The 12065-nt window shown below is 46.5% G+C and overlaps 3 protein-coding genes across 3 annotated transcripts; 1 reads left to right on the forward strand and 2 right to left on the reverse strand.

The window, feature by feature from the left end:
• Positions 1-2534: 2534 nt before the first annotated feature.
• N7532_002359 (oleate hydratase) lies at positions 2535-4227 on the reverse strand (the record flags this gene model as incomplete). Its single annotated transcript, XM_056614853.1, has 2 exons — positions 2535-3579; positions 3674-4227. The coding sequence occupies 2 exons, from the start codon at positions 4225-4227 to the stop codon at positions 2535-2537; spliced, it is 1599 nt and encodes a 532-aa protein (XP_056477825.1).
• Positions 4228-7986: 3759 nt separating this feature from the next.
• Positions 7987-8391, reverse strand: N7532_002360 (uncharacterized protein; the record flags this gene model as incomplete). Its single annotated transcript, XM_056614854.1, has 1 exon — positions 7987-8391. The coding sequence occupies one exon, from the start codon at positions 8389-8391 to the stop codon at positions 7987-7989; it is 405 nt and encodes a 134-aa protein (XP_056477826.1).
• Positions 8392-10619: 2228 nt separating this feature from the next.
• N7532_002361 (hydroxymethylglutaryl-CoA reductase) lies at positions 10620-11753 on the forward strand (the record flags this gene model as incomplete). Its single annotated transcript, XM_056614855.1, has 1 exon — positions 10620-11753. The coding sequence occupies one exon, from the start codon at positions 10620-10622 to the stop codon at positions 11751-11753; it is 1134 nt and encodes a 377-aa protein (XP_056477827.1).
• Positions 11754-12065: the final 312 nt, after the last annotated feature.

Consider the following 12065-nt stretch of genomic DNA (forward strand, 5'->3'; position numbering starts at 1 on the left):
CTGAGTTCCGTGATCTTATCTCTTAGGCCCGGCTTGCACCATCAATGCCAGATGTCATCCGCTAAAACTATGCGCCGGCAGCTTCGAGAGCTAGTCCGTGAGAACCAAAAGATTATCCTTCAGACACGCCCTTCTGGTGCTAAGCTATCACTTGCCTTTGATTGCTGGATATCTCCATTTAAACAGGCATTTATGGCTATCACTGGGTACTTCATTGACAAAGACTGGGAGTACCGTGAGATATTACTTGGATTTCAGTCCTTACATGGAGCTCATTCTGGTGCAAATCTGAGTGAGGTGGTTTTCGACTTGCTACAACAGCATCAGATCACGAATCGAGTGCTTTCGGTGACTACCGACAACGCTTCAAACAACAAAACTCTTATGGAGAGTGTCAACGAGGCGATTGAAGGTCTACAATCCTCGAGCGACGTCGCTATCATTCGGGTACCATGTATTGCACATGTGATCCAGATTAGCCTAAAAAGTCTTCTTGGGAAGATGAAAGCTATTCCAAAGAATGATGGGGCTGAGCAAACATAGTCTGATAATCGGGTAGAAGCTCTGCGGGCGACGCAGCAGGAAAGAGGGATTGTTCACACTCTAAGCAAGGTAAGACGTCTTAACTTAATTCCGATTCATAACCTAATTTGTTCCTTAAGTCCGAAACCTTGCGATTTATATTAATGCAAGTCATCAGCGCCAGGAGTCATTCTACAACCTGCAGGCAAGAGAGAAAAAGCTAGTTCCAATCCAGGACTTTACTACTCGATGGAACTCTACATTCTTAATGCTCGCACGCGCGAAGAAGCTCCAGCAGGCCTTCGATGCTTTCTGCTCCCAGTATGACCAAGGCCACTTTTCCTTAAGCCAGGAGCAGTGGCGGCAGGTTGATTATCTCCTTTGTATTCTTGAGCCTTTTCACCGATTCACAACGCTTTTGTGCAAAACAAAGAATGTCACTATCCATCGGGTTTTCAAGGTCTACAACAAGCTATTTGATCATCTTGAAAAGTCGATTAACCAGCTTCGACGGAAGAAGGTTGCTTGGAAGCAGGTGATGCTTATATCCCTCGAAGCAGCAAAACTCAAGCTCTCAGCCTACTACAGAGACACCGACAAGATTGACAGTCATCTCTACGCAGTTGGCACAATCCTTTCTCCACAGGATAAACTCAAGTTCTTCTCGACTCCCGACTGGGATCCAGACCCAGGATCTGGGGTCGACTACCGAGCAGCCTATCGCCAGAGCCTTGAGTCCTTCCTCGAGACGTACTCTGAGAGTTTTGCCGAGGACCATCAAAGGTTAGGTGGTCCGACTATAAGTTCGATACCGGATGAATTTGATTTAGCTTGTGCTCTAGATGAGTCGCAGCAGTCTCAAATTTCACAGCCAGCACAGTCAGATGAGCTTACAAGGTATCTTGATAGCAGTAAGTATCCCTTGATCTCTATTTGAGCAATTACTGACTTGTCCTTTAGATATAGTCACAAATGCCCAGCCTCTGACCTGGTGGAGAGATCATCAAGATAAGTTCCCTACGATGGCAAGGCTTGCTCGCGATGTGCTCTCTATCCCAGCTAGTGGTGCAGGAGTAGAGCGGCTTTTTAACTCTGCACGAGATATCTGTCATTATCGTCGAGGCTCTCTTCAACCTCAAACAATCTCAGATCTTATGCTGTATATGTGTACATCACGGTTTGAGATTCATGAAGAGGAGCGAATAATGCTTTCTGAATATCTTTCGGCTCAGGAGATACAGGCTGCAAAGGAAGAGAGAATACGGCAGCAACTCTCTGTTGATCCAATTAGCGACAATGAAGAGGATGAAGCGTCTACGACACAGCCCCGAGCCAGGTCCCAGCCCAGGGCTATCTCGCAGACCCTACCAACCTCGCAGGCTGCGCAGGGTCCGTCCGCAAAAGCACTCGGCAAAAGACGTATAAGTAATATAGCCGACTATGTGTGAGGTGATGAGGAGGAAGACGATGGTCAAGAGTCGGAAGCAATGCCTCTGCCAGAGATACAGCACCGAGTGTCAGGCAGAGTCCGTAAGCGCTGAAGGTTGCTAGATGGGTATGAAACGTCTAATATGTAATTCGAGATTCGGGCATTCTTTTCGGTTGATTCATTAGTTTGATTTGTTTTGGTTTAATTCATTCTACATTGCCAAATTAAGAAACTACTCCTCTAAGTACTGTAAGTGAGATACTCAAAAATACAGACAAAATCTACATAACTTATGCTCCGCGTGACTTTCCAATGTTTGCCTTGTTTGACGACCCTGAGGGTAGGTTCGCGACTTTTATGGCCCTAGCCTTATCCCATTCAGGGTCTAACCTTACGACCCTAAAACCTGCGTGGTCCGGGTCGCGGTCCGGGTCGTCAGGGTCACGCTCGGGTCGTGGCGAGGTCTAGGTGGGACAAAGCCGAGCCAGTGGCGGAAAAACAGACGATGGATTAAAAAACAGCCATGTTCAAAGCAGCTGTAGATTAAGCAAAGTCCAGCACACGCCCAACAACCTTGCAAAGTTCAGCTCCACAGCAAAATCTTTAGCAGCGTCGAAAATGAAGACTTCGATACGACCGAAGGCATATGAAGATTCATCAACTGGGAGACGGCCATTTCCGCTGAACGAACACCGTAGCTCACGTCCACACTGGTGTAATGCGGGAGCTCAACAAATTGCCCTACTAGTCCAATATTGGAGGTATTTTGCGGAATAACTTGGGGGCGATCGTCCGGGGAGCGACCGACTAAAAGGGAACTCATTCGTGGCATAACACGGGGGACGAGCACAGTGTGTCGAGCAAGCAGCTCAGACGGGAAGTTGACATGATGGAGGAGCTCAGACATAATTTCTGCACCTGAACAGTGGAGCATTGACTTCTTCACGTAGTCCCCTTTACTCTCAGGGAAGAGAGCGAAGCCCCAAAGAATGCGCACATTGGGAGGTTGGTGTCGAAAGACTTCTTGTGTGGGAATGCATAAATTAAGCCTCCACCGGCTTTCTCGTAAAATGACGTATATTCCAGCAGCGGACGAGAAACGCGACAGGGAACTAAGGTGTTTGAAAAAGGCGAGATCCTCGGTAGTGATTGTAAAGGATTCCAGTATTGACTGGGACTGATGGGTACAGAAATTATACGGATTGCCAAATTTGCTATGTCTGGATCTAAGCTCCAGCCATAGGGACCAGTTCTCGTCTAGCTGCTCGGCCGGTTCGATCGATTGCAAATCAGGCGGATATTTGTGCGTTCCAGTCGTGCAGCCTGAAACGGTAGATCCTAGAGTAGCGATGACAATGTCATGCGGACCGATGTCCTGGTGCATTTCGAATCCGTGTTGAATCAGATGCAGGCGCGAAACGGTGTGATGGTCATTATCGGGAGTTGTCTCGATGTCCCTGACCTTAATGTCGAAGCGGAAGTCCACATCAAGGCTCCGGAGATAAAAGTAGATTGGAAGATATATAGACTCATGTTGGTAGTACCCTGTAATATCGAGGCAGCTCAATATGGCTAGGCTGTGGAATTCGCATAGGTACTCTCGGAGAGCACGCGTTAATTCAATTGCACTGTGCGATGGTTGAAAACCAAATCTTTTCATAATTTCTCCGTTAGACAAGTTGGCATGAAAATTGTAGAATACAACATGGCGTTGTAACTTACTGGGCAGACCAGATAGCCCAAAAGGTGCTCTGGAAAAAGCTGCTCGGCAAAAAGTCCTTTATCTGGCCCCTCCCTAGACGTCGTTCTCCCTTGAGTACAAGTCTTACTAGAGCCAGTCGATGTTTAATGCTCAAGTTCAACGAATGCGTGGGAATATTCTGAAAAGTATGATCCTTTTGGACTAGGAAGGATGTGCCGCAGTTTTTGGTTGCGGACTTTCGGGTTACCTCTGCAGACTGTATTTCATCGAGTACGCTCCGCCCCCGGACCCTAACTGATGGGATAGAATCAAGGAGCTCTTTCAATGGAGCGCCGATTGGAACAGGCAAACAACCCGCAAACTGATCGTATCCGCTAGAAGGATTTCCCACTTGATGGAGAATTTGTCCCACCGAGCCATGAGAATCCAATATATGCACATTGTTCGCGGGAACCTTACCATTCTTGATAAGGTAAAGCGCCGACGCGAGGGATGAAGTCCCGCTCCCGAGAATCCAAGCCTCGGTCTCTTCGGGCGATCGCTTGTTTTCAGCTGTGTATGCTGTCTGCTCCATTGGTTAAATATACGCTAGGTCGTGATCGTAAACCGGCGGTCACAAATATGGATGTAGTATAACTTATGATAACCTCCGCGGCTAATAGTCCGACTGTGATGAGGTTATCCAAACCTTATATATGGGGCAATCTCCACCTTTCTAATACGTCATGACTTATGACCACGTGTCTCTATAGCCGCAAAGTAGGGCCCTATCTAAGTCCAGGGCTGGACGGATGGTATGATGAAGAGGCCGAACAAGATAATATCAACGACGTCATAATCCGCCTCATTGAGGAGAATAGCTTGTAGATTCGGGCATTATTGGTGACGGTATTATTAAGATGTTTAATCAAGTTTACGTTTACCATATTAAGCCCTAGAGCTACCACCACGGTCAGACACGACGTTACCTACAGGCATAGCTTCTCGAGGACTAGTAATTCCTGGATGAGAACAAGGTAGACCTCGGAGACGGATATCTCGAGTGTTTTTAATGTGGGGTGCCTCCAGTAGAGAGAAAGTAACAACTGACCAATCATAATCATGATGAGAAAAGTTAAATATCATTCGTTGGCTGCTACTCCATTCTCCACCTTGGAGTAGCAATGTGCTCTGAGCGGCCTATCCTCGCGGTGAGGAGTAGTTTAACCACCGCCTCATGTCCATTCTCTGCTGCCAAGGATAGCGGAGACCGTTCATACCTCCGCAGTCTGAGCTGATACCCTCCGAGGCCAGCTGTAGTTTTGACCTCTTTTCATGTCCGTTCACTGCCGCTAGCGTCCAAATGGGGGTTGAACGTAAGCTCCTCCTCGCGATTTTTGCTGTCGCCTTTTGCCCACGATTTACAGCTCATAACAACGTCGAGAAGGCTACAGCTTAAGATCACTCTACGTTCGACATTTTGGTTTGAAATTAGCGTTGGCGATCAAAGACCGGGAATCAAACTGACACCCATCCGATACGCTCAATGTAGGCCAAAACGGGTCATAAGCGATAGGAAGGTGCGTGGCGCGAGTGTTTCTTATGGCGTCATGAAATGAGCTGTTTGAGTCATCGCTGCTCACCTCCGCATTCAATCTGGCTGTCACAATTGGACGTCCGACATTTGGTGCCTGAATTTAGTTGATCAACCGGGGAAAGCGTGTCGGAACATCGTTGATGAACAGGCAGGAAAAGAACATGACCAATAGGACGGAGGAAGTGGCCGGCAAAAAAGCAACAAATTATAAAGTTATTCAGATCAACAGCAACAGCAACAGCAGGAAGAGGGAGGTAGAAGAAAGTGGAGCTAGGACAAATTGTATGACTGACTAAATGAAGCGGTCATGTTTCCGGTCTGATCCTTCTGAGTCAAGCCTGGTCCTACAATAACGGTTATTCTGAAATTCTATATCTTGGCTCTCTAAGAGAACGTACCGATCGGATTTTTCCATCTGCGGGTTTGGTCAAAGGAGGTCTCGTATGACGGGCCAGAGCCCGGTGGTAAACCTTCGGACACCGTCTTGGCAGGAGGATTCAAAGCGATTCCATCACGAGGTTCTAGAGGATTCTATCCGAAACGGGACCAGCACTCTTAAGGACCGCGACCGACTCTTGTCTCTTCTTCTTTCTTTCCTCAAGATTGTTGTAGACTGCATGTTGGCCTAGTACAATTGAATCAATTCTGCTACAGCCCTTCACATCTCGTAATCCTTGAGTTCTAATCTCGGAGTGAAATTGCTGAAGCCTCCTGAGTGGAGGTATTACGAGCTCCCTGCTGAGGCTCCGTATTTCTGGCTATGCTTTTGCAGCCGGATGTTACCAAGCGCTCGGAATCAAGAGGTTTTGGTAATGGGAGAAGTTCACAAATCCCCGTTGGGAGATCTATAGGAAGAAATAATGGGGTGGTTGGCTCTGAAATATTTCGCCGGTTCGGCATTGCTGAGACTCGACACCCTTGAGAGCAGAACGAGGTTTTTTGGCCCCTCTCGATTGCGAAGCACACAAGTTTTTAGAAGGCTGTGGTCTTGAAATATTCAAATAATATGCGCAGCACCTCAAGAACTTAAATCTTAGACAAAGTCAGGGGGATTCATAATTGGCATCATGTCGACGTTTCTAGAACCAGAAATATCTCACCAGCAACTTCAGTGGCGACCTTCCGACTAGATGATGTGCCTACGTCATCCGCATCGACGCAAATGTTATATTACAAAGGTAGAGCGTCCAACCGAAAAGATCGCAAGATTGGGTGTCCCGCAGAGTTAACTCTAGCTGCCCTGGTGTGGAGCCGAACCCGAAACAGCGTCGCAGCATCAGCTAAATACCGCCCTCTGTCGCTGACCTCACCTGAGCCAAAAAAGCGAAGATAGTTCTCGTCCCCAGCACCCTATGTAGTATGCCACGTCTTCAGTGCGGGATAGAACCCTGGTGTTCGTTGGCTCATAATTTGCGTCCAAATATTTGTGATGAACTGAACCCACTAGCGCCTTCGGAGGACCTCTTGACGAGGATTGAATACTGACGATTGGTTTACATTTACTATGGTACCTACTTCAGCGTATCAGACCCACAAGTATTCTCATTGGCAGGTGAAGAGCGTCGCCTTCGGGTAAGGGCGAAACGGACGTATGCGCGACCCTGCGACGGAACGATAATAAAGGTGAGAGTAAATAAGGGCATGCAATATAACGCCCAATTCAGCTTTTCTCGGTATAGGCTGTCGTTGGCTGTCGCTAGGGTCTAGACCAGCAAATAAAGCAGGGGTCGATGACGTTCCAGATTGGGCCGAATGGCGCCACTGCAGTCTACGGATATGACTTCGGTAAAATCGACTGGCCACTTAAACGGTTCGCTCCGAACCCAGAATTCCAGAATACGTTCAACCTCTGTCTGAATCGAACCAGACCCCTCTGACGATAGCGGCAGTGAACTGACTTGAGGCAGAGTTCAATCCGCTGCTGGCCTCGGAGGGCGTCAGCCCAGAAGCCAAGGATCCTTACGGACGGATGCCGCTGTCGTTCGCAACAGAGAATGGACATGAGGCAGTGGTTAAGCTAACCCTCCCCGCAGGGATAAGGAGCGCTTTTGCTACTCAATGTGGAGAATGGAGTAGAACCCAACCAATGATATTTAACATATTTCTTCAAGATTATGATTGGTCAGTTGTTACTTTCTCTCAATTGGAGAGGTGACACTAAAAGCGCTCAGTGTTGATTCTGCTTTTTCAGCTTCACGCTACGTTTTGTAATAATGTCGCTGCAGGTAGAAGTCACGGTAGCGCATTAAATGAGGTGTCATAACACGCCCCCTAAGATCGCTCATCCGATCTCAACACCTTCAATCAATCATCTGTTTCTATTGGACATGTTCAGTACTAGCCAGTACATTAATTCCTCAACCTGACATTAATGATTACACTGTGATTACTTGAAAAATATAAAGGGATCCGCATAAATAGTGCACGTTCAAAAAAGTCACGAGGCTGGAGCACCGTTAGAATCTCCACGGTGGCTTCATCAATATTCGAAATCAGTTATATTTGTATAGTATAGTGGTCTCTATAGCTCAGCGACTCTAAACCACAGTATACTTTCATGGGACTAAATTTACAAGCCACGCTTATCTGGAACCCGAGAACCCTTCCCAAGTGTTCGTGTAAGGACTCTTCCTCATCGTGAGATTCCGGCCTTAAAGTAAGAATGCATGAGACAAAAATTTCCCATAAAATACCTGTATTTTCGTAATATGCTTTGAATTTCATATTGCCTTCCCACGGGGCGAGAATATCGGATTTTTAGAAATGAAAATACTCGTTGCAGTGCACGAATTTCCCACCGAAGGCTTTAGAGATTGCGCTTTCAATGTCTCCTGGGTCGCACCCGAGATCAGTCTGGAAATTTGCGTTCATGCTGTCGCCATCGTAGTTACACCCCCAGTTTGTGACCGTGCAGGCCTCTCCATGCATGTTGTCGAGGAATCCATGGCCACAATAGTACTTCGTAAATGCCTTAGCGTCGTTGATGACGACATTGAACTTGTAAATGGCGGAGAACTCTGCCTTATAGGTGCATTGCTGATCCTTCGAAAGATAAGGGTCGTCGGGATTAATGAGATCCCTTTTGGACATGTCGGTTTGAGGATGGGAATCGGCAAAGCTTGTGAGAAAGACGACGAATGTAAGAGACTTGGAGAGATGCATAGTAGGCAGGTATTGTATAAAGGCGTAGAGTAGATGGCTCTGTTGACCGTGGCAAGGGCTGGATGAATTGTTCGTCTTGTTGGATTTGGTCTGAAGTGATGAGTGGCCTCCTTAAATATCCGTAAGCTCGCTCTTAAATTGGGAAAAGCATAAACCGAATGACGTAACTGTACAGGCTTGAACGAAATATAACGTTCCTAGTTGTTACTATGGGGGCGAAAAGTTTGATACAATTTCGGACCTAATTGGATGGCAATAAAACTCACTTTCACGGATATCCGCAGGAGTGGAAGCCATATCGCTAAGTCCCGAGAGTCAAGACTTCCGACTGTGGTTTCTCTAGGTTTTTATAAGCAAATATTTTTTTAAAATTAGTTAAAAAATATTGTAGACCTAGATAAATAATTTGGTCCTAAATTGAACCCGATAAATAATGGAATTATGTTTGTTGGTATCACCAGCTTGGTACTGTGTACACAGTTAAGTGGACAGTTTGTATGCTCCAAAGCAAATAGTCAGTTGATCCTGTTGATAGATGTTGATGCTCAGTCTAGTTGGAAAACACCCCTAGATCCCACATGCCGGCCTTCGGCGGTCACAACACCGGGGCCACAGCCCAGCGCAAGAATGCGTACACCAAGCAAGGGATGTTATCCATCGGTCGCTAGCAGTGGGACCGCTAGTTTGTTCTAACAGGAGAATATATCCCGACAATGTTTTTGTTTAAGTATTTTTCGTTTAACAAAAAGATGGACAGGGGGTGTATAGGAAAACACCTGTGAAATATATAATCACTCGGTAACTTACCAAAAAAATAACCAAACATCGTTTCTAACCCCAGTACAGAAGTAATCACTAAATTCAAAGCGACAATATATAAGAAACTTATTATCAATTAATAGATACAAGATCATTTCTTAAAATTCCATTAAGCGATGGGATGAGCTGGGTTGTTGGTATGGTTAAGACCAAACATGTATTTCTTTCAACCTAAGCGAGAATATTTTATGCTATCCAAAGGCAATCTGACTACCTCTTTTCAGATAATTAAGCGAGTTTTATGCTAGTGCGGATATCCTCAACTTGGACATGGATATGAAGTGATATCCAATATCCGCAGCATTGCGGATATGGTATTGATCTCATATCCAATGGAGCGGATATGCCGCAGTCTAGTCTGGGGGTTATCATACTCCCCAAATGTAACAGGAGGCTCCCCCAATTTGGGAAATGGGCTCAGAGGCTGGGATATGATGGAAAATCATGTGTAGTGGAATATGTAGGGCGCACAAAAACGTACGCTTAACGATGGGAAGAGTAAAGCCTATCTAGTACATTTGAATCAAGAAATGATAACATTAAAATAATTCAGGCGATGGAGACAAGAATATTCACCGCCACCTCAAGGAGCAGCAGAAGATGGATCCGGGCTTCATTCCACTAGATGAAACTGAACCATATAGTGGGGAAGTTGACCTCTTATTATGGGATATAAATCTATGTAGCGGATAGTTTTGGTTCACCGCTAGTCCCAGATCCAGCCATTGAGAGGTGTCCTATCATTTGGGCTCGAGGCGCTCAGGGGCTGCTAGGGTATTTCACCGTGTTTGGAGATAACCGAAAGCCCGCACCATATTGACGATCTCTCTCAGCCACAAGAACTCGAACCATGGGAACAGAATTCGTAGCTCGATACGGAGTACTTCCGTAGCCCCTACGCAACGCTATCCACCCTGGTTCTTCATCGTGCCTGGTACGTATATAACGTAAGCGCCCCACTCCACTCTTCCGGGAATTGGTGCGCCAGTGCCTAACGCAAAAATCCATTGCAGATATCATCCGGTCTATATGCAACTATACGCACCGGATAGATGTGTGTCCAGTTGCCACTTTCGGCCTCCTGTCCACAATATTACATATTTTGGTACCTATGATGTTTATACATTTCTGTCATATAAGAGTACACCCATCATTGGCAATTGCTGCATAGAGTTTTCCCCTGCCTACATTTGATCTGCACTCCTCGAGGTCTGTGCACCTATAGACTTTGACCTATTCATTCCGTGACGATTCTGACCCGCGATGACTTACGGCCCGCAAGTGGATATTCAAACAAATTCCTGTGTTTCTTGAAAAAAAATTCAATTCTCTCCCTATCCAACCTTCTATTATTACCCAGCAATTCACTGAAAATTTTGTCTGAAGCATAATCATCACCGACTTAGAACATGAACTCACTGAGCGGAATCACGTCTAAGCTCAAATACATCACTGAGGATGCAAATGCAATCAAGAATGCCAAAATCGAAAACTGCATTGGCTCTGTCAAAGTCCCCGTTGGACTTGCTGGCCCTCTGAGGATCAGAGGTACCGATGGCACGGATGGTGTCTTTCATGCCCCATTGGCAACCTGCGAAGCTACATTGGTAGCAAGTTGCTCCCGTGGGAGTAAGCTCTTCAGCTCCAGCAGTGGAATTCGATTCAAACTACTCCGAGACACCATGACGAGGGCTCCTGTCTTCTGGTTTTCCTGTGTGGAGGATGCCGCATCATTTTACGACTTGATACCTCAACTCTTCTCCGAATTCCGAGATGTTGCACAATCTACCAGCAAATATGCCCGGCTTGTGAAAATAAGCCCTCAACTTGTGGGAAGCACTGTTCACGTCATATTTGAATACCACTGTGGAGACGCCGCAGGCCAAAATATGGTCACATTTGCTACACAGCAAGTATGTGATCGTTTCGCAGCATCCAGTGTAGCTCAGGAAATGAGACTCCAAAAGGTTTCCATCGAGGGGCAACTTGCTTCAGAGAAAAGCTTATCCTGGGGAAATATCTTACACTCGCGCGGTGTGTCTGTCATGGCGTGGGGAAAGATCACCAAACAGGCTTGCCAAAGCATTCTAGGCTGTTCTACTTGGGATCTTTACCAACTCGTACTGAATAGCAAGGAAGCTGCTACACGAAACGGGCAGCTGGGCTACAGTATCAATCAAGCCAATATTGTGGCGGCAATGTTCATCGCGTGTGGACAAGACGCTGCGAGTGTGGCAGAATCCGCCTGGAGCCATTTGACTCTTGAAGTTGACCGGGAAACCGAAGAGCTCTGTGTGTCGAGCTATTTTCCAAGTCTCCCAGTTGGAACCGTCGGAGGTGGTACTATCTATGATACGCAGAGAGAAGCGTTGGAAATTCTTGGATGCACTGGCCCAGGATCCAAAGGTCGCTTGGCGGGCCTAATTGCATCATTCGCTCTTGCTCTGGATGTTAGTACCGTTGCCGCGGTCACCAATAATACCTTTGCAGCTAGCCATTACAAGTTTGGAAGGTCTGCTGGTGGCGCACAACATAAACTCTGACGCTTATTTAACGAATAGAAACGGCAGTAAAAGCAGGAGCGATGGGAAAATGAAAATTAAAACCATGTTGGCCTACCTGGTTAGTTCTCTACAGCTGCAGCATAGCCTTTGTCATGTAAGAGGTAGATGTGGACGAAGCTAAGGAGGAAGGAAGAAAGAGAGTGAGTGGGCGTAGATCAAGCTAGGTTGCCAGAGCTCCCTCGCCCCTTCTACACTAGAACATTCCATTGGGGTATACGGTACTTTACAATGACTCATTAGGCACTAAATTCCAATACATTCTATAACACGATAGATCCACCCGGAATCAGG

The sequence above is a fragment of the Penicillium argentinense genome, assembly GCF_028826775.1.
Source record: "Penicillium argentinense strain IBT 30761 chromosome Unknown utg000003l_segment0_segment0, whole genome shotgun sequence".
Taxonomy (NCBI): Eukaryota; Fungi; Ascomycota; class Eurotiomycetes; order Eurotiales; family Aspergillaceae; genus Penicillium; species Penicillium argentinense.